The sequence below is a fragment of the Chanodichthys erythropterus genome, chromosome 12 (assembly GCF_024489055.1).
Source record: "Chanodichthys erythropterus isolate Z2021 chromosome 12, ASM2448905v1, whole genome shotgun sequence".
NCBI lineage: Eukaryota > Metazoa > Chordata > Actinopteri > Cypriniformes > Xenocyprididae > Chanodichthys > Chanodichthys erythropterus.
The window spans coordinates 39,264,592-39,287,139 of NC_090232.1; the positions used below are offsets into that span (position 1 = coordinate 39,264,592).

Sequence of the window (22,548 nt, forward strand, 5' to 3'; positions counted from 1 at the left end):
CTCAAGTCTGTATAATGTTTTTGCATATGGGGAATTCTTCTAATGTTGTTTCATTGTTCTTTTTACATATACTGTATATTTGGCCCCAGCTGGACCGTCAGTATTTGTCAACTCTGTCAGTTTTTGTCAACTCCATCAGCATTTAACAGTCAAGTAAAGTTGTTTGTTAATTTTGAAAGAAATGTCTTATTCTTTTTTCAATTTATTGTGTTAAAATATTAAAACATCACCTGAACTACATGATATCATGTGTGATTTACCTAAGAACATTGGTTATATTTGTTTAATATTAAAAACGAGGTTAGAGAATTAAGGAATTTAGGAACTGGATTGTTCATAATGACCTTTTTATTTTATTTTTTCACTTAGCTCCATTACTGAACATCATTATTACATAATTGAAGACTTTACACTGTTGTTGGATGGATCAAATTAAAATATCATGCTTTTTAATGCGTCTGATGGAGTTGACAAATTAAGTTCCAAAGTGAATTATATATATAAAAAATATATCAGTTTAAAAATAATGTATTATTAAATAATAAAAAACTAACTTCTTAAACATATTTTGTCCCTTATCTCAAGAATCAGTGAGCTGACATTTTTCTGTTTAGATTGACACATCCATGATGAGGGATACAGATTGCATGGATTTGTTTGGCCAGTATCTGCCACCTGGTTTAGAAGCACAACCGCCTTACTTCTTGTCTCATCGCAGAATGTTGCACTGTGTTTTAACGACTTGTTGGTGGACCAGTAGGAGTCTTAGCTTGCCTTGGTGTCTTAATAAGAGGAAAATTAAATAGCATCCATCATCTCTGGTGATCTACAATTTCATAACTGTATCCCAGAGAATGACTTGATTTCTAATTGAGATATATAAGCTGAGTTTAATGATTTACTTTTGTCGGATAAAAGTTCTATCAGTCCTCACAGTAGATTTATTCAGTGTGTTTGATCTATCTATTAATCAAAGTAATGAAGTAGAACTAACTACACTACCATTGAAAAAAAGTTTGGGGTCGGAAAGATGTTTTAATATTTTTTAAATACGTTTTTTAATCTAAATACAAAATACAGTAAAAATTTAATATTGTGAAATATGATTACAATAAAAAAAAATGTTTTTTTTTTTTTTGTTTTAATATGTTTTAATGCAAAGCTGAATTTTCAGCATCCTTACTCCAATCTTCAGTGTCACATGATCCTTCAGAAATCATTCTAATATGCTGATTTGCTGCTCAAAAACAGTGATATAAGTTCAAAAGACAGCATTATTTGACATAGAAATCAGCAGGTCTGGGAAATCTAAACAGAAGACATTATCTATGTGAGCTTTGATTGTGTTTTTAGAAATAAAATAAATCTGATACCTTTTTGGCTTCATAAACTTTCCATGAGATTTGGCTCATATTGCAGAAGTCTCCTGCTATCCAGGAAAACTGTTTGCATATTTATCAGATATAACATTCATATAAGGTAATGAAATGCAATTACCATGTCCGTTTTACCAAGGTGTCATATAGTTAATATAATTTTCTTGCGATCTGTTTCTCATAAAAGTCTCTAACAATATTTACTAAGTAGACTACGCTGCAAAAATCATTTTCTAAAGTCATATCTTTTGTCTTGTTTGTAATATATACAGCTTTAAACCTTTTGTCTGGGCCAACCGCAGATATCACTTCCTCCTCTCTTTTGAATTCTCCTGGCTGCACGTTTAAACATTGCACTTAAGCCTTGCTGATGGGCAGTATATTGATTTCCTTTTTTCCCTCTGACATCTCGTGAGCTCAGGCCAATGGCTTAATTCTGCACAAATCCCACATCAGTGTTTTCACACCAAGTAAAACAAGTTGCTCATAAGTAATGGAGAAGGTCTTGTTTTCCTCACACCAGCAGAATGATGAAGGCATTTAGCTGAAGGACAGAGATATTTAAGGAAAGTGCTAAGTGATTTGCAGTCCATTGGAGACAAGACAGCTGAATTGAAACCATTCTGTTATGAAAGACTAGCACCTTGATATGTAACTAAATCTTGGCTAAATTTAATTGTGGTTATTTATTGATTGATTGATTTTAAGGTTTAAGCAAATTCACTATGAAAAAAAACTATCTACTTTTGTTAGTAGCTTTTAGCTAGCTACTTTTTTAAAGGATAACCCAACTGTAGTTTAGCTACTTAAAATAATGAGTAGGTTGGCAACACTGTATGATGTGTGCTATGAGTTTTTAGACAGCATTTTCAGCATATTGGATGAGGCTGAGATGGTTGAGTTTTTTTTTTTTATAAATAAGGCAGGAGATTAGAGGAACACGTATGCACAGCATCAAGGGGGTGGAAATCTGCTTGCCTAGCTTGTTTTAACCTTTCTGGTTAGCATATGTTGCAGCACACCCTGTCTACATTGGTAATGGGCAGAAAATCTTTCATGCTTAAAGTAGCAATTATAGCAACATCAATGAATAGATTTAAATGGGTCAAAATGAGTCAGTGGATGGATTTAGATGGTTAAAAGGTTGACTAAATAATGCAGGACCTTGGTGTGCAAGTGTAACTGACCAGTTTATTGCTGTTAAAGCCTAATACAGTGGGGTTCAAAAGCCTGAGACTGTTAGCAAAATAATTTTGTCTGATTTAACACCTAGCAAATAATATTTTCAGCATAAAAACAGAGTGCAGAGTTGAACTGAAAAATGAACATGATTTTCTTAGTATTTGGTACAGAATGTCCTCATTTTGTTTTAACAATGCAGCCCTTCAGCTGACATGTATAAATCTGACTAGTAGAAATAGAGCAGAATCTTGAAAATATCTTTTTCTTTTAACATCATAACATTACTTTGTTTCAAATTTGACAGAATCTTAAAACTTTCTTTTTATTTACATTTAAATTGTGTAAATTCAAGACTTCAGAACCGACTGTATATAGAAAGTTTGTATACACTCTTAAAAATAAAGGTTCTGGCATGGATGGTTCAATGAAGAACCTTTAGCATCCATTGAACCATTTATATTGCACAAAATGTTCTTTTGAATGAAAAATGGTCCTTTGGATTTACACCAAGAAAAAAAAAAAAAAAAAAAAAAACTCACAAAAACAAACATAATGTCTGTTTACAATAAGTGCAAATAGAGTCCCTTGGCAAACACTATTTACACTAGCTCCACCCACCAATATCTGGTTGGGCCACTCAAGTTTTAAAAAAGACACCTGAAATTCAACTTCTTTAGTGGTGCAGTATAGCAAGTAAAGCTCGCAGATTTGAATCCGACTTTTGCCGAGCTTGCATTTATTGAAAAGCTTTTATTCTCCTAATCAGACAGCATCCATTTAATAATTTTAATAAATATAATAATTAACACTCTATGATATAATTGCATCCTGTTAACATACAAAAATACTGATGTGCAAATAGTATCTGCCAATACATAGCATCTAATTACTATATACTCTTATTGCAAAGTACTGATAATTTTACATGGTGTAAATCAAATCTATCACTATTTTCACCTAGTGTAAATAGAATTTCGCAAAAAAATGCTGCTATTGTCACTTTGTGTAAATAGAATATATTGCTCTTTTCACTTAGTGTAAATAGCATATATCGCTAAGAAAATATACTTTTTTTGTTATTTTAAAAACTTTACACTGAAAGGTTCTTTGGGAAGCAAAAATTGTTCTTCTATGGAATCGCTGTGAAAAGTAAAGTTCTGTTCAGTGCCATAAGGACATCAATGCTGTTGCATTGGATCAATCTCCTCTGAATTATGCATTTACACACTTATATGTTTAGGTTTCGGGGAGTTTGGTGAATGTAAAAAGATTTAAACTTCAGTGCGTAATTGTGAATGACATTTCAAAGAATCAACACTGGCATAATGAAGTAAATGAATCGCACTCCCTTTGTTGCTAATAGCAGTCTCTTGCTGATCAAAAGCCTGGCGCTGTGTAATTTTGCCCCTAATGTTAATGACTGCATGGTTGCTTTCAAGAGCAAATGAAATTCCCCTAATTAATTTTAGATTAAAAATAGTTGCCCCAGCCTTTTCCACACTATCAAATAATCTGTCAGCACAGAGCAGAAGTTAAATTTTCTATGTTTTTTCAAGTGTGTTTACTGCTCTGTATTCTTTCTTGTCCTGTTGGGTTTTATTCTCCATCTTTCACTTAAAGGCTTTTATGCTTCATGCTATTGTTTTCCATTAAATTTCTTTTGTCTCCCTCTTTTTTTTTTCATTTTCTCTCTTTCGCTTTTCAGATGTGCTCACAGACCATTTAAAACTTAATCTCGACCAACCCTTTCTGTTCTCTCTGCTTGCGTGGTTCAGCTCCACTGAGGTGTGGTAACTGGCTCCATCTGCTCCAAAACACCGGAAGCCATTTTGGCTCACTCAGGACATTTGGATTAACTGCTTTAACCACACAATAGTAGTGTTTTTTATACATCTTGGCTTTGTGCATAAAGTGTAAACATGAAGGCTTGGCGAGCTTGTGTCATGTCAGGACTAAGCTAGCCACCCACAGATTTGAATGATATACAAACCTACTCTTATGGCATCCTTGGGCATCCTTTTTTCTTTTTTTAGTTCTGATATCTCTGGATAACAGCCCATTTGTCTGTATTTTGAAGAAGGTTTTAGCATCTGATGTACAGGCATCTTTTTCACTTTATCAAATTGATGCCTTCACAGTGGACCAATGTAGGTCATCTACAGTAGTCCAGAGGAGGGCTGGTCCCCCGACTGAGCCTGGTTTCTCCCAAGGTTAACTTGCCGCTGTCGCCTTTGGCTTGCTTAGTTGCGGACACTTAATATTCAGCAAAATTATTGATTTGCCTGCACTAACACTATTAGATGAGAACAAAGCTGAATAATGACACTATTGTCTTTAGTAGAGCTGCTTATATCTGAATTGACCTTCATAATGAATGAATTTTACACAGTTATTGAACTGAATTGACTGTTCGCAAAGACCCGCCCCCTTTAGTTACTGTTGCTACTTCCGACAAACCATGCGAATCTCTCGCCACACATCATGTTCTCACGCAGTGAAAAATACATTGCGGAGCAAAGAGGACACTGACAACACATTGACAGACAAGACAGAGCAGGTTACTTTTGATATGAAACAAAGTCTCAAATTTAAAATTTTGACATTTTTAAAGAAATTTAAACAATAAATACCATTTTGTGGCTCTTTAATGTTTCGTGACAGATCGCTGTAGCGTCTCAGTTCAAGCGGCTCGTGATCCGATCATCTCTTCCTACTAGTTCATTTATAACGTCAAATAAACATGAATGAACATCATAAGGAATGTTGTTTCAACTGCGGAAAGATGTATGTACACACGACTTTTCAAGTTCAAGTCCACCGACGTTAATCTTCTAACTCCCCTGACTGCTTTGTCGGACAAAATGTCAGATTCTGAGTTATGATTGGTTAGATGGTCTGTCAATCAAACTCACGGCGAAGAGACAATTGAGTCAAGACTGAACTGAATTGAGCTAAATAATGACACTATTATCTTGCTACAGCTGCTTTACTGCAGAATTTGAGTTACTTATATTTGATGTTTGCATCATTAATTCTGTTACTTTCCTGTTTATTACTATAAAACTGCTTGAAATAATTTCTACTATATAAAGTGCTATAAGAATAAAGGTGAATAAAGGTGACCAATGTATCACATGCTCAGAAGTTGAAAATGTAATTATATTGCAAAGCTGGAGTTGCAATGTGGATTGTAGAGTTAATAAAAATAACAAAAACAACAACAATAATAATGGAATTCATTTGTATACTGTAGCATACAAATACAAGAAATGGAGCCCAAATTGCTTTACAATAAAAAAGCATTATAACAAGCACCAAAAAGACAAACATCCAGAAACACTACAAGAAAACATCTTAACAGCAAAATAAAAGGATTAAATAAAACAACAACGACAACAAATATATAGGAGAAGACTTGAATAATGCTGTTTAGTACTACTATTTCATACACTTCCTTCAATTTCCCCCCTCCCCCAGAGAAGACCACAAATTTCCTTTCCTCATTAGATTGAATATTTAAGTGCAAATGAAATATTGCAATAACTAATCATTTTCAGAAGGGGAGTGAGTGACTAAGCCTTCATTTCATATAAGTTTCATTATTGAACCACGGTACCACACACGGTACTAATAGTCAACCGAATTTTATTTTTTTACTATATTTATAGAACCGTAAAGAACATGTTTGAGAGCAAAGCAAATAAACACTGTTTGCTTCCTTCCTCTCTCCTAGGGAAAGCGCATAATAAGCTTCAAGCATCTTTTCAATGTATTGATTGATTAAAACCTAACAGACCACACACTGAAAAAGTCAATGGTTTTCCCCCCTCTCTCTAACATAGAAACGAAGGCCGTTTAAACTAAATGTCAGAACTACAAAAACAAGAAATCAATAGCAATTAAGACTATTTTAATGGCACTGCTTGATGTTCTAAATGTTATATGATGTTTTTTTTTTTTGTTTTTGTTTTTTCATATTTTGGGGTTTTGGGACAGTGAGATAATGATACCAAAAGATTTCTTTTAAATTAGAGCACAGGAGTGCTAAAATTGACTTGAATAATTAAACTGGCGGTGTCAATTAATGGCTCTATGTCCCTAGACAGCATTTTATTACAACCCATCAATATTTCACTAACTACTGCAAAGCAAACAAATCATTTTAACCATCTTCAACTTTCTGACGGGGTCTTTAATGCTGTCTGTCATCAGATCATTCATTTTCAAATTTCCCCCCTTGCTTGCTGTACGGAACCAAAAGAAATGTAATCACAGCTGGCTTGGCTTGTAAATTCTCTGTTTCAGATGACGTGCGATGAGCGATGGTGTCTTGATGCCTTCATTTGAAATGAGAGAATAGACAGGCGGCAACCACAATGCTGACAAGTTCACAATAAATTGCATGCAAATGAGGACATGTGGATTATTGCATTCTGGGTAGCGAGTGAGACGGGCGGCATCGGTAGCCATGTTTATGAGGTTTGATGCAAACAAGAGGCAGTAATGAGAGTTGATCAAGCATGACAAGGTGCAGAAACACTCAGCGTGCATATAAGCAAATACACAAATACATCCCTTCAGGAATAACTTCTTGGCTCATAGTTGAGTGAGCGCTTACTGACTGGAAATATCTTGTGGAGGTTTAGTTGAGAGCAAAGTCAGAGGTTTTTTAATGATAATTTCTTCCTTGTAAAACTTTAAGCTGCCACAGTTTTGTTAGTTTTCGTTATGCAAGTGCATTGCTTTTGTTTAGTTTTTGTACTGGAGACTTTTTTATCACTTTTTTGGATTTCACATTGATTTTACAATTTTAACATATTCAATTCTTTAGACTTCTGTGATTAATTCATAAATATTTAATTTTATGTTTATAAATAGAGCGATAGGTGAGCAGGTCTCTTAATAATGCCATGATAGCATTGTTACAGAACTGTTCATGTGTAAATCAACTTGGCATTTTAATATGTTGATTGCTTAAATATTGTCGCTGTCAGGTGGAAACCTTGTTTCGTCATTTTTTTTTTTTTTTCATATATCATTACTATTGGTCATCCTTTATGGTTATCTGTGGGTTTTGCTAATATCTAACCAATAAAAAAATATTAAAGAGCTTATAACTAAACCTTGTGCAAGTAGAGTTGTCAAAAGTACCGACTAGTCTAGTCAGGTACTGAAATTTTAAAAATGTGATGCTTTGAGCGCTGTTGAGCGGATTTGTAAACACCTCTGATTGGCCATTGTGTTCACGGCTCATCGGATATGTCAGTGATTGGCTTCAATGATCAGCGCTGTAAAAATGTTGTAAATAATCATCAATGACGCTATTCACCAAGCGCTTACACAGATACACATGGGAGCGTTTGAAAGCAGGCGTCTATCATGGACCGGTCCGCTGATAGACGCCTGCTCTCAAACGCTCCCGCTCCTGCTTTCAAAACGCTTTCAAATTCAAACACTTCCATGTGCTTTCAAACGCTGCCTTGCGTTGATCATTGTAGTCAATCACTGACATATCTGATGAGCACGTCAATACAATGGCTGATCAGAGGTGTTTACGAATCCGCTAAACAGCGCTCAAAGCGTCACATTTTTAAAATTTTAGTACCGATAGGTACCGAAGTCAGTACTTTTGACAACTCAACATGCAAGTGTCTGACCACATATACTGTAAAGCACTGTATTCAATTATTTAAAGTCCCCATGAACCGGAAGTTGCAAACAACTTTTCTCCAGTGTTGTGACATATTTCCAAGTGAAACAGAATATTAAATAGAGAGCAAACTATATATTTTTTTTCTGTGTATTACCTTGCACAGATTAATTGTTCACCACAAGACTAGTAATATGTGCTAACAAAATAAATAGGTTCAATTTTGATTTCATGATGACTTTAACCCTTAAATGCATGACTGTTTCGCCATTCTTACATTCTTACATATTCGGGTGTTTATCGATCCGGATCTATATCCAACACGGAAGGATCTTTACCTGTCGTGATAATATAAAACTCCTCTGATATTAGAGAAACAATTACAGATGAATAAAATAAATAGTATTTTGTTACCTTTTGGAGCTTGAAAGGGCCCAGTTTGAGCAAATGTTTTTTTGCCATCATCACTGTCCTCGTCAGAGCTCATTTCCCAGTGAATTCAGCAAATAATGTGCTAGGTTTATGTTTGAGGTCACGAATATGAGCCCATTCGCGATCTCAAACATATTCTCAGAACCATTTCATTTTCAACATCTTCAAAATCAATATTTCGATCGCTAACAGCTTCACCAGATCCATCCAGTAATAGTTACAGTCATATTTGACTGCGTTCAGTACTTGCTCTGCAGTAAATCGCTGAGCCATTTCATGTTTTTCTTATTATTTCGTTTTCTGTCTGAACGAGTCGTTACTTCAGCATTGTGTATCAGACATTGCCACCTTGTGGAATAAAGGTGAATTGCACTTATTCCGTCATCTAAGATTCAATTATTGTATTGCAGAAAAAATATAAGTACACTCATACACACCTCGGGTCGTTTGCGACCCTATACAATTTTTACAAAAAATGAATACAAAAATAGGCATTCTTTTATAATTTTATGATTTTTTTCTTGTTATATTCTTTATAATGAATTGATTGAGGAATACCAAGAAGGTTGATGTCTAACTTTAAAAAATGAATGTGGAGGAGGGTAGTGAATGACGTCCCGGGTCACTAAAGACCCGAGGTATGCATTTAAGGGTTAAAATAAAATTGTGTTTTTTCAGTATTTCCTAAAAAGGTTTCCACCCGACAGCAACAATATATATCATCCTTGTTTAACAATCATTCCACATATGTGAGATCACCCAAATGGACAATGGTGAAACATCTAATGAAATAGTTGTGGATTTGATGTTGGTTGCCAACCTTTTATTTCATCAGAATACTTTTGAATGCCTGTGAGTGGAGGAAAATAATATTTTTAGAATCAGATCATCTACAATACATTAATACATCGACAAGTAGCTAACTGGCTATGGACTATGCTAACCAGCCTTTATTTTTTATTTTTTATTCATGGCAGGTGAGATGGTGTAATCTTGGAATGGAATTTGTCGAATTTTGCGATTTGCTAGTGTAGTCCTAAAATGTTCTATTTCAGGAAAAATGGCAAAACGGGTAATAAAACTTATGAAGCCATTCCATAGGCATGAGCATTTTGTATTTGTAGATTTCCTGAAAGTTTTACAGTCATTTAGGGTGGCAGGTTTTTTTGGACTAGCATTAAGGCCTGGTCAATTCATGTGTTTTTGTATAGCACATTTTTTACAGTCCATGTTGTTCGAAAGCAGAAAACCATGCCTTAGTGTCCTAAAGCCTCCAGTGACTGTGGCGAATGTCATAAAGAAAAAATCCATAAGGTGTTTAGGTAATGGACGGGAAAACCTTGAGAAGAACCAGGCTCAGCTTTGGGAATCTGTCCTCCTATGACATTAAAGTGAGTCATACTGTATCTAACCATACAGTCACTATACTGTCTCTAGATTGAAAAGCAGCATCTTGCACTTTAATTAGGGAGGGAAACTTGGTATTTATCCAAGTCTTGTGGTTAAGGAGTAGTTTATTTAAACCCTGCTCTAGCGATTTGCTGAGTCATGGATGTGGCTGTAGCCACTTTTACACCATTACAATAAAGATCATGGTCTCATGGGAGAGATGTAGGGGAAAAAAGGGAGATTAAGTGAAAGATGGCGAGATGTTTTTTATCTGTCTAAAACAACCTCCAGTTAAGTCTGTGTTTTTGTGCCAAAACATAATGCAAATGATCCCCTGTTGAGCAGTGTGGAGAAATTGCCTTCCACAGACGACAGCTTTCAATGTCTATCTGACATTGACATTGATTACATTAGTATTCAGTTGATAGTAGATGGAAACGTGCCCAATGATGTTCAAAGAGGAATCATTTGTTTGGCTGTTTGCCTGGACTTTAGAGATTTGTTTGACGTCTCTGTGAAGTTCACTTAAAGAGGGATCAGTTTCAAATATTTTGTTTGTAAAGGGAGATTTTCTTACATTGACACACACAAAGACATTAAATAAGTTGAGAAGAAAAAATAAGTTGGATTGTAGCAGACTTGATTCAGATTGCTCACATGAACACTTTCTATACTACATTAAACTGAAACCCGCAATGGATTATGTGAAGGTTGTAGACCTCTAGGAGCAGAAAAACCATAACCTGTATAAAAATGTCTCTCCTTAAGTAGGCGCACATTGTGATGTCTGCTGGATTGAAGCCCTCTGCTATGTGGAGAGCTGTGTAATTGCTCTCAGCTATGAGAGGTCTTGTTCTGACCTCATACAGAATAGGACACATCCTTGATACAGGAGTGGTTGCTTCTTTGTTATGAGAAGGAGTTTTGGGAGGAGGCTCACAGAGTTTCATGATGGCAGGTTTGTATTGTCTTAGCAAAGGAACCAGCAAGATCAACGGTGTTAACAGAAAAAATAGTTCAGGTTTTTGATTGTGATTAAATATGTTATAATTTCTTTGCATTTTTGTACATTATGGTATAGTAAATCCTTCTGATGGATTTGGTAACACTTAATTAATTACTAGTGGGTTACTATGACCTTCACTTTAGAATACTGATCCAAATAATTAATAGTTCCTTTAGAATGATGTAGTAACACTTGAGTTATTACTATCCCAAAACCTTACAATAACCTCAAAAAATTACAATGAATCCAGTAGTTATCATGTTTCTCACTTTAGAATACTGATCCAAATAATTAGTAATTCCTTCTGAAGGATTTGGTAATATTTCAGTCATTACTAAAGTGTTACCATGACCTTCACTTTAGAATAAATTTTATATTATGCATTATTCATGTTTCTTGTTAGTTAATAGTAGTTACTAGAGTGTTACTAATGTGTTACTCATTTGTTCTGTGCAGTTATTCATTAATGACGGAACAGTATTCTAAAGTGTTACCGTTTAAAATATTTGGTAACACTTTGTAACTAGTTCCCATTAATTAATGCTATTTAGTGCAATAACTAACAAAGACGGTGACCAATGCATTTGTTATAGCATTTTTTTTTTTTTAATATTTGTTTACCTTAGTTAATAAAAATGCAGCTGTTCATTGTTAGTTAATGTTAGCTCAGGTCCATTAAATATTACATTAAATATTAACAGATACATCTTTTGATTCTAATAATGTATTAGTAAAATGTTGAAATTAATATACACTAAAAAATGCTGGGTTGAAAATGGACAAACACAGCAATTGACCCTTCACAAAGACTCGCCCCCCTTAGTTACTGTTGCTTTGTCAGACAAGCCATGGCGCTGTCAATCCACACGCAGTGAAAAATACATTGCGGAGCAAAGAGGACACTGACAACACGCCGACAGACAAGACAAAGCAGGTTACTTATGATATTAAACAAAGCCCCAGCTTTAAAAAAGTGTGTAATTTTTTAAGAAATTCGAACAATAAAAAACGTTTTGTGGCTCTTTATTGTGTCGTGACAGATTGCTGTAGCGCCTCAGCTCAAGTGGCTCGTGAACCGATCATTTCTTCTTACTAGTTTTATAGCATCAAATAAACATGAATGAACATCAGAAGGAAAGTTGTTTCAGTACACACCAGTACTTTTGTATCCAAAACCTTACAAAGACACAAAAGCTTACAATAACTTCAGTCATTACTAGAGAATTATCGTGCTTTTCACTTCTTTCTGAAGGACGGGAGTTATTAGTAATGGGTTGCCATGACCTTCACTTTAAAATTAAATATACATTATGCATTATTTATGTTAAATATGAACCTGTATATAGTAGTTCTTAGTAGTTCTCTGGGAGTCAGTACACACCAGTTTTCAAGTTCAAGTCCACCAAGGTTAATCTTCTGACTCCTGACTGCTTTGTCGGACAAAATGGCAGATTCAGCATCATGATTGGTTAGATCGCTTGTCAATCAAACTCCCAGCGAAGGGTCAATTGGGTTGTTTTAATTCAACTAGTGATGGGAAGTTCGGATCATTTTACTGACTCGGACTTTTGAGTCTCGTTCAACAAAATGAACGAATCTTTTTTCGAGTCATTTCGTTCATTTTAGCAAAATGTAATTAAAATGTTACGTGTTACTTCCCCAACACATCTACTACTTATGCAAACGTTGAACCCACTACAAACAATACAAAACTACAATGCTATAAGATTCAGAAATGATTAATTCATTACCTGGGTCTTCAGTTTATGACAAGCTGATTAAGCTCACCTCACCTCTTGTCTGACAAGTCTTCGGGTTTAAGTCATTCCTTAATGACGTGACAGGCAGTCCCATGCTAAACCAACGCATTCTGAGCCGGAAAGAGAATTGATTAGTTCTCTTCATGAGTCTTTCGGGTTTTTGAGTCGTTCCTTAAACACGTGACAGACCCATACACTAAGCCAACGCATTCTGAGCCGGAAAGAGAATTGATTAGTTCTTTTTATGAGTCTTTTGGGTTTTGAGTCGTTCCTTAATCACGTGACAGACCCACGCTATTTCTGATATTTCTGTCACTGTTTTTGTTACTGTTTCTTGAGGATCTGTGGTGTTATTATAAATAAATAAAGTATTGATTAATTTATCTTTTTGTCTGTCTATCTGTAAATAAACACTAGGCTATTTAATAATATAATAATCCAAGCCTACAATACAAAGTATTTATAGCCTAGTTTGTTCATTTTTACTCCAATTTTGATTTTGCTGTTATAATAATTGCTTTTCCTAGTCAGACTTGACATATTAGTCTAATATATGTATAAGAAGATTGCTCAAAAAGGACATAATGACATAAATTAAAAGCAAATAACATTTTGAATTTGAATTATTAATGTTAGTTTAAGACATCAAGGTTATGATAACTTTATGATAACAAGCTTTAACAGTTGTAACACAAACTCAAACAAAACTGGAGAGTTAACGTTATTTACTAATAAATATAATGTGCTTGGGTCACACAGCATAGCGTATGGGTCTGTCACGTGATTAAGGAAGGACTCAAAAACCCGAAAGACTCATAAAAAGAACTAATCAATTCTCTTTCCGGCTCAGAATGCATTGGTAGCGTATGGGTCTGTCACGTGATTAAGGAACGACTCAAAACCCTAAAGACTCATGAAATTAACTAATCAATTGAATCATCAGGTGAACTACTACTAGCAGTACAGAACCTGTAGAATATTGCACATGCGCGACTGAGCGAATCACCCCCCGAGACGATTCGTTCTTCCCGAGTCACATTAAAGATTTGTTCAAAATCAACGAATCGTTCAAGAACGACACATCACTAAAATCAACTATTGTTTAAAAAATGACTGTATTGCTTGCTTAAAATGAACACAAAGTATGTTGGAAATTAACATTTACTAACGTTTAACGAATAATAATAAAACAAACATTCATTAAATTGCTTATTCATAAATATTCACCTTTTGATCATTATTGCCTCTAGAAATTCTGTGTCTGATTTTTAATTGCCAACCTGTTTTTGGTTAATTTTAAGTGTAGTTAGTTTTTAGAGTGTAGTGAATTCCAGGGCCCAGTTTACGGCTGGGCCCCTCTCTCTCTGTAACAGTGGACAAAGGTTTGCTACATTTTGATTGGATCTTGGTGGCCTAACACAAACAAACTGTCCAACGCCATCAGATAAAGATGGAAGGACAACATCCAGACCTTTCTTAGAGGGTAAGAAGAAGACCTCTTGTACCAAGCCTGGGAAGGACAAGGCTTCTCATTGGTCCACAGGCAGTTACTGCCCTTCACCCATCTAGAAATTATTTCCTTAAGTTGGCCAGAGACTGCCATAAAAATTCCTTGGGACCTTAGTAGAAATGGGTGAAACAAAGAGAGATTACAAAGATCCATCCGAATCCATTCAAAACTATGTTTGAAAACTTAAAACTGATGCAAACTACACATCCATTTCACACTTATTCACAGAAATAAGTATTCTCAGTGACAGCCATTTGTAGTGCAACATCTGATACAAATACAGCTGTTAATGTACAATTGAATGACAGTTCAATCTTTTTCCATCATGTTTAGTCTTTATTTGTTTAGAATATTGCCAAAGGTATTCTGGTGGTGGTTTGGAAAGTGAGAAATGCATTGGTAAACTTTAAAGACACTGTAAAGACCTCCAACTTTGTGCTTTATGCAAATGAGTTCCACAGGGGAGAGAAGGGTGGGCCACACTCTGTGTGTCCCCTCTGATGCCAGGAGCCAATCACAGCACTCGAATGGAGAAGCGCCAAAATGCAATCTCCTCCTCATCAGAAAGGGATAAAGGTACCCTTTCTACAGACACTCCTTGTTCTGAGTCTGCCCTTGAAAGGGGGAAGACGTAACAGATATAGCGTTCTGAGTCTGTCCGTCAAAGGGGATAGACATAACAGATAGATCGTTCTGAGTCTGCCCTTCAAACAGGGAAAGACACAACAGATACACCGTTCTGAGTCTGTCCTGCACGGGGACAGATATTAACAGATACAACACCATTCTGAGCCTCTGGTCCATCCAGAGAGACAACGACAGATCCCATGATCTGAGTCTACAGCTTGTGAGGCAGCAACAGAGACGACCACGTTCTAAGCCTCCAGCTTTTGAGGAAAGAGACATTAACCAACACTACGTTCAAAGTTTCCGTCCAGCGAGACAGTGACGACATCTGCAACAAGGTTAAGCTCAGGAGAGCAAACCTTCACTTCAAGGTACCTTCGTCTGCGTGTTCCAGATTGTTAAGGACCTTCTGCACCTACACCAGGGCCTCATCTGCGTGTTCCAGATTTTAGGACCCTTTGGTGCTCCAGGAGATCAGCATCCCACAGAGCTTCGTGTTCAAGACTGTTGAAACAGATTCTGGCTCCTCTCCCCACTGCACTGTCACCCAGCACAAACAGTGGAAGACGTCACCATCATCAGACTCGACCAAGTGGAACGTAAATATCACTTAACCAAACCTCTTTCCAGAGACCTTGGCATTGTTGTATATTATCAGTATATAATTTCCTAACTTCCATTAGATGTAATATAGCTGATTTTAGTTAATAACAAATAATCGTTCGTTTATTTGTTTGGTGCATAATAAGGTTCTCCACCTTATTATTTTCAGAGAAACAGTTTATCTTTCCCTAAGATAACGTAACTCTTCCATAGCCACACCCAACTTAATCACTTGTATTCTATGTATCTTATACACTTTATTCCTTTATCATTCATGGTATTCATTTAGTAGTTGTGTTAGTTATTCTTGTTTATCTTTTTGTTAATAAAATTTATTTTATTACACTTGTGTCTTCCTTGTGCTGATAATACAGAAAAGGCTCTACAAGTTAGCAATTTCACCAATCTTTCAGATAAATCAGCTGACCACTTTACATTAATTCTAAATGAATGAAAGCCCCTGTAGGGAGTGAAAGACCCTGACTGGTGCCCTGAACTAGGGAAAGGGGGGGAAAGTGGTTATCTGATGTACTCATAACCACACCTTAAGAGACGTGTGATCCAAAATCACAACGTCAGCGGTGACATGAGTACCAATCCCTATTTTACTTCGCGTCCTTGGATGGACAAAGTAAAAATCACTACAAGAGTATAGCAGTTTTTAAACAATAGTTGGGTTAAATACAACTGCCCAGCAGGTTGGGCAAACATTTAACCCATCCATTGAGGTAAAACAACCCAATCGCTGGGTTTGTCCATTTTCATCCCAACTTGGATTGTTTTAACCCAGTATTTTTAGAGTGCACATAGAGTGCACATTAACTAATGTTAACAAACGGAACCTTTATAGTAAAGTTATATATATATAACTATTTCTAAATTAACATTCTTTCGTAAAAATATTGATGTATGGTGCGACCAAAGTGCATATTCATTTAATTTTATTTAAATTTTAATTTAGCATAAATGTTAACTACATTAGCACAAATGGAACTCAGTCCATCCCAACTACACAAGTTCTGTTGATTTATCTGTAGATGACTCAAAATGACCAGCATTACCAGTTTCTAAAAGTTTTTCTGCAGTACAAAAATTTAGAGAGCTATTTTAGAAAGTTTTTTTAATGAATTCATTAATCATTAAATGTAGGTGTGAAAGACTATAATATTCGCTAACAATTTAAGTGCTCCTGTCTTTTCATAGTCTTTAAATATTTAACAGAATATTGTGAGTAAAGGGGCATGAACAGGTTGAGCTATATGGAGAAAGAAAAGTTTTTGGTAGAAGATATAATTATTCTGATGAAAAGAAATGTAAAAAGTGTGATGGAATATTCACCGCTGTACTCTTTAAGATATGAAACCTTCACATTCCAACCACACACAAATCACCATCTGTTATTGATTTAGAATCTCTAGAGCGGCCATTCTTCCCTCCCTCCTTGTCTTGACTTTATTCTCTGTTTCTCTCTTTCCGCCTGCCTACGTGAAACTATAGATCATAATTGAATTACTGTGGTAGAGGGGACGTATAATCAGCCAGATGGAGTGAGCTGACTGATTTGAAAGACAGGCAAATAATCATATCTTCCACCTTTATTATTCCTGCCGGCATGGGGACGTATTGAATAAACTCTGCACGTAATGTAACTGCTTTCTGCATAATTCCATATAATATGGTCATGTCCTGATTCCTAACTCACTGATTTTTAAACTTCCATAGACTATTATTACAGCTCTGCTAAACATGCTGATTGATTTATTTGCGCCAATGAATTAATCATGCGTTTAATAAACAATAGATGAATGTAATTTGATGGAGGGCCATCGTGTTATTAGAGACCAGGGAGTGCGGGAACACTGCAGTATACCTTTTCCCCATATAAACAAATAAACAGGTGTTAAATTGGGCCAGATTGATTCAGAGCAGTGTTTTATTCAAAACGGATAAAATACTGGCTGTTTACGTCAGTCCTTTTTAATTTCCTGTAAGATGTTGTTTTGCATGTGTTTATTAATTGAATATCTTAAGATTTTATTTTATTTTTTAGCTTATCTTTGTGTATACTATCAGAAAACACACAAATATTTTTTATGTTTTTTTGGCAATAAGGATCACTAATCAACACTAGATTTTAGGGTTCCCCCCAAAATCTTGATTCAACCCCTGTTTGAATGAAACATCTAGAAATAAAGCAAAACAGCGGAGAACAACAATAGCAAATAGTCTTCAGATGCCATGTTTGTTATTTACAGCAATAATCTAACATTAATAAAATCTGGAACATATTAATTAGTAGACGTTATTACTCTCAACTACTTGTGTGACGTCATTATATTGACGGATGTGCGACAAAGTTACTGCGTTTTTGGGAAAAAGTCATGAGTTGCTAGTTAGTTTCTTCTGCATTGTGGTGGTGAAGCAGTGAGTTATGTTGTTGAATGGGAAACGTACCCTTGGAAAGCAGTTAGAAACTTTTCTGTCACTTGTGATAATGGCAAAGGTTCAGAGGAGAACCTGTGGTTCAGTTTCCTCCTGTACTGGAAAATCACTCACTCATACCTCCGCACTCACAGCCATGCAAGAAATCCACTCAAAATGCCAAAGATCTGCCAGTTTTAGGGTACCTTCTGTGAAATGTTCAGCAGTTTGGTTGTCTTTTGTCGGCTTCATTAATGCAATTCAGTGTAAGGTCAATAATTCATAAATATGCACAATTACAGATGATAATCTAAAAAACCAAAAACACATTTAAGTTTTCATTTAATACTTTTTTTAATTTAGCCACAGTGAAACTGCATTTGAAATCTAAATTAAATATACACTACCGTTCAAAAGTTTGGGGTAAGATTTTGTATGTGTGTTGAGTGACAGTTTAGACATTTCCAATATTAACAAAATATGTCTATTAAAAAAAGCTGTTCTCTGAAACTTTCTTTTCATCAAAGAATCCCAAAGAAAAAAATGTGACAGTTTCCACAAAATATTAAGCAGCGCAACTGTTTTCAACATTGATAATAATAATAAATGTTTCTTGAACAGCAAATCAGCATATTAGAATGATTTCTGAAGGATCATGTGACACTGAAAGACTGTAATACAAATTTGCTTTAAAGAAGTCAAAAGCAAAACTGAAGTTTTTTTTTTTTTTTTTTTTTTTTGTAAGGTTTTGGATTGTAATGACTCAATTGTTCCAACATACTTCTAAAGGAAGTAGCCTACTAAGTATTTGGATCAGTATTCTAAAGTGAAGATCATGGTAACCCACTTAATGCCTGTAATGCCTCAAGTGGTACCAAATCCATCGTAAAGAATTACTATCCAAAACCTTACAAAATCCTTGAAAGCTTATCATGCTTTTCATTTTAGAATACTGATCCAAAGAAAGGCTGTATTAACACTTGCGTCATAACTATCCAAAACCTTACAAAGACACAAAAGCTTACAATAACTTCAGTCATTATCGTGCTTTTCACTTTAGAATACTGATCTAAATAATTAGTAAATCCTTCTGAAGGATTGAGTTATTAGTAATGGGTTGCCATTATCTTCACTTTAGAATTAAATATACATTATGCATTATTTATGTTAATTATGAACCTGTAGTTCTTAGTAGTTCTCTGGGAGGAATGAAAAAAATAGTAGTTATGGATTAGCTAATAGTGAACTACCACATTTGAACAAGCACTATTACTAACTCATTAACTTAGTAGACTGTTAATATTGCGATAATAATATATTTATTAATCTGTCTTAATGTTAACTAATAAAATACAACTGTTCATTGTTAGTTCATGTTAGCTCAACTTTTGATTTGACTAATGTATTGGTAAATGCTAAGATTAATATTAACCATGATTAATACATGCTTTAGAATTTTTAATTTTGTTCAAATTTAATTATGTTTCAAAAATGGAACCTTAAAAAAAAGGGTTACCAACCCCAAACTTTTGAAAGGTAGTGCAATATTATGTTTCGATATGATTTAAGCTTTAAACTCTCAAGAAACTGATTTTGAAATGCTCATGACAGAATTCACAGCCTTCATCTCACAGCAACTGGCTGACACCCACCATCTAGCATTTCTCAACTTCCTAACATCCTCACCTTTTCCCCGCTGTCAATCCCATAATCCCCTGCGTGAGTCAGCTCCAATAGAGAATGCATTGGAAACGCACGCTCGACTCCGCACCAGTGGACACGTACGGTTAACCTGCTGCACAGCTGTGACGCTCTGATATCAGCAAACTAGTTCAAGTACGCCGCACTCAGAACTTGAAATATTGTTGAGTCAGTGTGCAGCTCTGACACCGAGGAAGACCTGTGAGCTCAAGCGTCTGTCAACAAGTCTGCTTGTAATATAAAAGATGAAGATCATCGATAAAAGCAGGGTTTCAGCAAGATAAAAACAGGGTTTCAGCAAGATAAAAAACAGCTCTTTATCTACAAACTGCTATTAGGCACCATTTAAAGGCATAGTTTGTCTATATACATATATATATATACAATATTTATATATATATATATGTCAATTCATTGGGCCTTAATGATTCAGAGCAGTGTTTTATTCAAATAAAACCTCATAATGACTTCACAGAGCAAATCCCTTCCCTAAGACTGGTCGGAGATCTGGGTTGTTAATCATCATGGCGATCCTTGGGTTGTCAGAAGCCGTTTGTTCCAGATGACAATGACACTACTTGTCAACCACAGAGTTTCAGTCAAAGCTTGTTGACAGATGTCGAGAGCCACATCCAAGAATCAACATATTTCATCGTACTCGCAACATTTATTTTGCTCTTTTTGTTTACCAAATGTTGGATGAGCTGTGTGTTTGCTTGTGTTTAAAGCTTGTTGCCAAATGTCTTCATCGGCCCCACTGTGAAATTGCATTACACAGTCAGTGAATATTAATTGATGGCATTTGGTATAGGACAAACAAAGTAAGTGAGTGATGTCTCTCTCTCTCTCTCTCTCTCTCTCTGCGTGTGTGTTAGAGAGGTCCTGGAATAACAGTGTTTTGAACAAGAGATCCATGATCACTGGAGCACAGTTGAAAGCGAGCTGGATAGTAACAGATGTTCTCTCCTGGGAAATAGTAAGAGTGTGTGGATCTTTTCGTCTGGTGTGTAGTTGTTAGACAGGAGCGTAAGCTAGAAAAGGACAGAGAAAGTGTGCCTAAATGTGAGCTTGTGTGCGTTGCTTGATATATTTGTGATTTGTTTAGATGTGTGCTACTTCACCTCTCAGTGGATGTTTATCTGCGGGATTGTAATATAAAAACGTAACAAGCCGTGCATCTTTCTGCACTTTAAGGGGTCGGATGCTTTCTTGCGTTTAACTGCTGTTAGATGGAGTGCAGTAGAATGGAACGTCTCAAGGTCTTGAGATTCGTTTTAACAACTTGTCACTGGTTATCCTAAATTAAGACATAAATGTTAGAGTAGCTTCTTACACTCAAGATGCTTGTTCCACCACTTGCTTCTTTTGACTGGTTCATTCATGATTAAAACGAACATTGAAGCACTAAAAAAAATATTTATTTACTTATGTATTTATCTAAAAGTATGTTATTTCAAAATAAATGTTTCACATTTTAGCTATGCGTAGCTAGTGTTAAAATACGACCCTAACTGAGCGAGACACTGATGACCATCTGATGCATGCGTAAATGGATAAATTCAGACAGAACTCAAGAACACTTCCTGTATGAACCCTAACTGAGTGTCTTGCTCTCTGTCATCTCTGCAGGGAGAAGGAGCGAAGTCTCGCCGCGGCTGGACAGCCTGTGATTCAGCCTCAGCGTCCGGATGGCCCCAGATTCACTGGAGGGGGCTTCAGTTTTAAGCAGCACAACAGGATGACACTTCAAGCCCTGGAACAGCAGTCCTGATGCCCATCCTGATGCGATCACCCATCATCGCCTCTTGATAGAACGTGTTTTCTCGTATTTATTCAGCTCGATTGGTGCTGGCCAGCTACTCAGTCAGCTGCTGTAAGCAATGCGCTTCTGGAATAAAATAAAGTCTGTTATTTTCACTGAAAAGTTTCTGTTTCATTCTGCACTAAACACTCGCACAAATCCACACACAAACACAATCTCTATTTGCCTCTCTAGTCCTCTGTCGCTCTCAGATGTAGTGCTCTCTTGTTTTCTAGTGTGCAGGTGCTGTTGGCTGCTGTGTATAATATGACACTATGTGTACTTGTCGCTGTCCTCAACATCCTGTTACATTTTTTTTTTTTTTAGGAATGTGGGCTTTTTGTGGATTTGTGAGTATGTGCAAAGAATTTTATTCTGGTGGGTCTATGATACTGTAATTGTTTCTAAGCCATTTTTGACATACATCCACATTGACTCTATTCCAAAACCTAGTGAGCTCACTTGCTGTCAACTTCCTACATAAGCAGCATTCTAACTGAAACGAAACCTCAGTAACCGATTTGGAACGCTCTGCATAAGCAGCAGCTCTTTGCATCATATAAATAGTAATCTTTACATCCTCGCATATTGTGCACAGTTTTGCATGTTGGTTAGCTAATGACAGGATGTTCTAATAAGCATAAAAATACACATCGCACACAAATATTGGGTAAACAGTTTTTTGTTGTTGTTGTTGTTATTTTTGTTTTTTTTAAAATAAGACTATTATTTATTTTAATGGAGTTTATCATTAGCATGTTGCTAAGCTAATGTCAGTATGTTCTAATGGGTATAAAAAAAAATACACAGCGCACACAAATATTGGGTAAACAGTGTTTTGTTTTGTTTTTTTAAATAAGACTATTTTTGATTTTAATGGAGTTTATCATTAGCATGTTACTAAGCTAATGACAGTATGTTCTAATGGGTATAAAAAAAATACACAGCGCACACAAATATTGGGTATACTACAGTGCCCTAAACGCGACATGGTGATAAATATGAGATGGGAAGAAACATTATATAGCTGTTTCCCAGTGGTGTATAAAGTACTCGAAAACCATAATTAAAAGTAAAAGTATAGATATCT

General features: G+C 35.6%; 1 protein-coding gene across 1 annotated transcript in view; it reads left to right on the forward strand.

Moving 5' to 3' along the window:
• cfap58 (cilia and flagella associated protein 58) overlaps nucleotides 1-21,428 on the forward strand; it is a 144,443-nt gene extending 123,015 nt beyond the window's left edge. The window contains exon 18 of the mRNA XM_067404945.1: nucleotides 21,287-21,428. Within this exon, the coding sequence (XP_067261046.1) occupies nucleotides 21,287-21,428 (142 nt within the window). The remainder of the gene's footprint in view (nucleotides 1-21,286) is intronic.
• The last annotated feature ends 1,120 nt before the right edge of the window (nucleotides 21,429-22,548 follow it).